General features: G+C 45.7%; 1 protein-coding gene across 1 annotated transcript in view; it reads right to left on the reverse strand.

Annotated features, from left to right (window-relative positions):
• Nucleotides 1-41: 41 nt before the first annotated feature.
• The window catches only part of sting1 (stimulator of interferon response cGAMP interactor 1), a 7,734-nt gene continuing 4,288 nt past the window's right edge, over nt 42-3,487 (reverse strand). Inside the window, exons 4-7 of the mRNA XM_063187893.1 lie at nt 3,148-3,256; nt 2,251-2,504; nt 746-932; nt 42-459 (exon numbers count right to left, since the gene is read on the reverse strand). Coding sequence (XP_063043963.1) covers nt 197-459; nt 746-932; nt 2,251-2,504; nt 3,148-3,256 — 813 coding nt within the window. The 3' untranslated portion in view covers nt 42-196. The remainder of the gene's footprint in view (nt 460-745; nt 933-2,250; nt 2,505-3,147; nt 3,257-3,487) is intronic.

The following is a 3,487-nucleotide window of genomic DNA, read 5'->3' on the forward strand; positions in this document are numbered from 1 at the left end:
TACAAATATCAAATGAAAATGCTCAGTCAGCAAAAGTGTGTGTGTGTGTCTGTGTCTGTGTCTGTGTGTCTGTGTGTGTGCATGTGCGCAAGATGTGCACAAAAAAATCACTGCAAACTGAAAATAAAGTACTGTAAAGTAAGTAAGTAGTGTGTGTGTGTGTGTGTGTGTGTGTGTGTGTGTGTGTGTTACTTTGCTAATGTTCTGAGTGCTCCTCGGGCTGCTGGGAGCGGAGAGAGCATGGCATGGCACGACTGATCATGAGCGTGGTGCTGCTCATCGACTGGCTGTGCTCATACTGGACGCCTGCCGCTCCATTGGCTACCCGCAGGCCTTCCTCTTGTTGGGGAAGGGGAGGCTTTTCCATTGGCAGGCTCATCTGAAACTCCTCCCCATTCTGCTGCTGCAGGTGCTCTAGGATCTCGTTGGACAGGAAGTGAGGGTCGCAGGCATTCGTGTCTGGAGGAAATAACATCATATTGAATTTGTTCGCCGTGGAATCAGAGTGAAGTTGTTTGTCAGGGTTAAACAGGGGTTTCCAACTTCACCGCTGTTATTCAGTTCAGTGCGATGCTTACTTTTAAACATAGCCATCTTCATTTTACCCTGGACTATTTCTTCAAGCCACATTCTTGCAAGGCTGAGCAAGTGCAATCAAAGATTTTGTTTAGGTAATGATGGAATGTGCATGTCGGGACAATTAAAGAAGCCTGTTGCTGTGAAGGCTGCACCCTCAGTGTCTCACCGTCCAGCAGGATGAGGCGGTAGCGGTTGCGGCAGTCGGGGGAGTCTTCTAGAATGGCCCGGAGCGTTCTGTAGAAGAGGAGCACCTGCTGCCGCCTCTCAGACGCCCCAAAGCCAGCGCTGCCCTCCTCGGACATCTGGTGCAGGGTCAGCAGGGGGGTGGCCGACTCCAGGATACAGTAGTGGGTCTACACACACACACACACACACACACACACACACACACACACACACACACACACAGAGACACAGACACACACACACACACACACACACACACACACACACACACACACACACACACAGACAGACACACACACACACACACACACACACACACACACACACACACACACACACACACACACACACACACACACACACACACACACACCACGTGTGTATGAGCAGAGTGACCACAAGGTGGAGTAAGCACACACCAAGATCTGGTGTACTGTTGCATGGACGGGTTCATACAGAACAAAGTTGGTTTGTGAGAGAAACTGTGTGTCCCTCGTCAGACAGACGTTGCCTAGTAGCCTACTTTTGAGTACACACACACACACACACACACACACACACACACACACACACACACACACACACACACACACACACACACACACACACACACACACACACACACATTGCACTTTTACAATTAAAACAATTTGATAACACTTTGCAATGTCACTTTACAATGTCACTTTACAATTTCAGGTGTTATTAACACTATATATAATTTATGAACACTTAAATAATGTATCGTAAATAATGAACAAATGAAAACATTTACAAACATTTGTAAATGAGTGAGGAATACTATGGTAACACATCGGACAGGTTTGGCCTGCGAAGAGCAAAAGATATGAAACCACAGGATGGAGATGGCAAACTCATCAAACTCGTCCAGCAGGAGTTTGTTCTCGTCCCACTGTGCAGCCGCAGGCCCTTTTTTTATGTGCGCACATTTACCAATATTATCTTAGTATCCCTTACTCATTTGTTTCCCTTACTCAACGTTTGTTTATGAGCTCTAAAAAAGAGCTCTATTCATATGAAATTGTGAAGAACTTTGCGAGGGGGATTGCCTTTCACTTCCCTCTAAACCACAGAGAGACCAAAACCACAGTTGCTGTGATTTCTCGCTCTCACTCTCACTCTCGATCTCTCTCGATCTCTCTCCCTCTCTCTCTCTCTCTCTCTCTCTCTCTCTCTCTCTCTCTCTCTCTCTCTCTCTCTCTCTCTCTCTCTCTCTCTCCTTTTATACACACAAACAAAAGAACATGAAACACATGGAATAAGAAAGTGCAAATATTTTTCGACTACAGTGACTGCACATAGCCTTTGTTCATGCAGCCAATATTGTTAATTTTCTGTGGTGAGACATATTGTGTTAGTCTTTTTCTGTGGTGAGACTGTGGTCACAAACATTGTAGTCTGCACCTGGAGCTTTGCTTGTGACATGGAGAAATGATTACTACTGGTTGGGAGTTTCACACACACCTGTCCATTGGCATCCTTTACGCTGTACACACTATTCTTGAAGACCCGTTTCCGTACCCCAGCGCGGTCCATCTCCATGGGTGGGAGGTTGGCATGGAACTGGACCCGGTTGTCGTCGTCCTCGGGATGGGCACAGACGGAGGCGCTCAGGGGTAGCAGGATGTGCAGACGAGACGCCCACGGGCCCCTCAGACTGCCCTCTGCTGGCTGGCCACGTTTCTGCATGTTGTACTCCTGCACTGCATCCTCCAGCACTGAAAAAACCCACACACGCACACACACAAACACGCACACACACATACACATACAAGAATGATCACACACAGGCACACTGAAAATCCTTTACTTTTATGCATACAATTCATATTGGTTGTTACAAAAGTGTGCCACACTTGAATGTTGCATTTAACCTTTGGGCTAGTGTTTGGTGCTTTAGGTGTCTGTTGCATAGTGATTAGGGAGAGGCAGATTCAATCGGTTGTAAGTTCAACAGCGTCTACACCTGCAGAACAAAATGTCTCTCAGTACAGCACAGTCCGACCTGCTATAAGATGAAGTGCAGTATGACAAGCTGTTCCACCTGTCAGTTTGTAATGAGGAATGTCACTGCACCCAGTAAATAATAATAAAGAATTTCGCAATGAAGAATTTTATATCCTTCCCAGATCTTTTTTTTTCGTCTTGGGTGCATTGTTTAATTTGTTTGTTTGTTTGTTTGTTTGTTTGTTTGTTTGTTTTTCTCAACAACAAAAAATATCTTATGACCATTACAGGTGGGGGCAGGCTTCATTCTTCATTCGTTTAACAAATTGTGAGGGTGCTGGTAAACTTGTTTTTTCAAAAAACAAAAAAAAACAAACAAAAACAAAAAACGATGCGTTTGGCCACATTACTCACATGGCAGGACCAGCTTCAGGTAGCCGAGGTAGAAAGACCAGGCCAAGCCTTGGGCCACGTTCATCTGCTGCCTCTCAGAGATCTCAGACATTTCCACTGCACTTGGACCCTACACACACACACACACACACACACACACACACACACACACACACACACACAATTATCTCGCAATATGAACAAATAAATGTATTATTGTTTCTCAATGACCAACGCTCCTCAACAGAGATGCTAAAGCACACAAACACAGGACGCACACTCTACACACACAAACATACAGAGGACACACACTTTCAGCGTTGGGGCAAGTTTCTACACACACACACACACACACACACAC

This window comes from Engraulis encrasicolus, chromosome 22 (assembly GCF_034702125.1).
Source record: "Engraulis encrasicolus isolate BLACKSEA-1 chromosome 22, IST_EnEncr_1.0, whole genome shotgun sequence".
In the NCBI taxonomy this organism is placed as follows: Eukaryota; Metazoa; Chordata; class Actinopteri; order Clupeiformes; family Engraulidae; genus Engraulis; species Engraulis encrasicolus.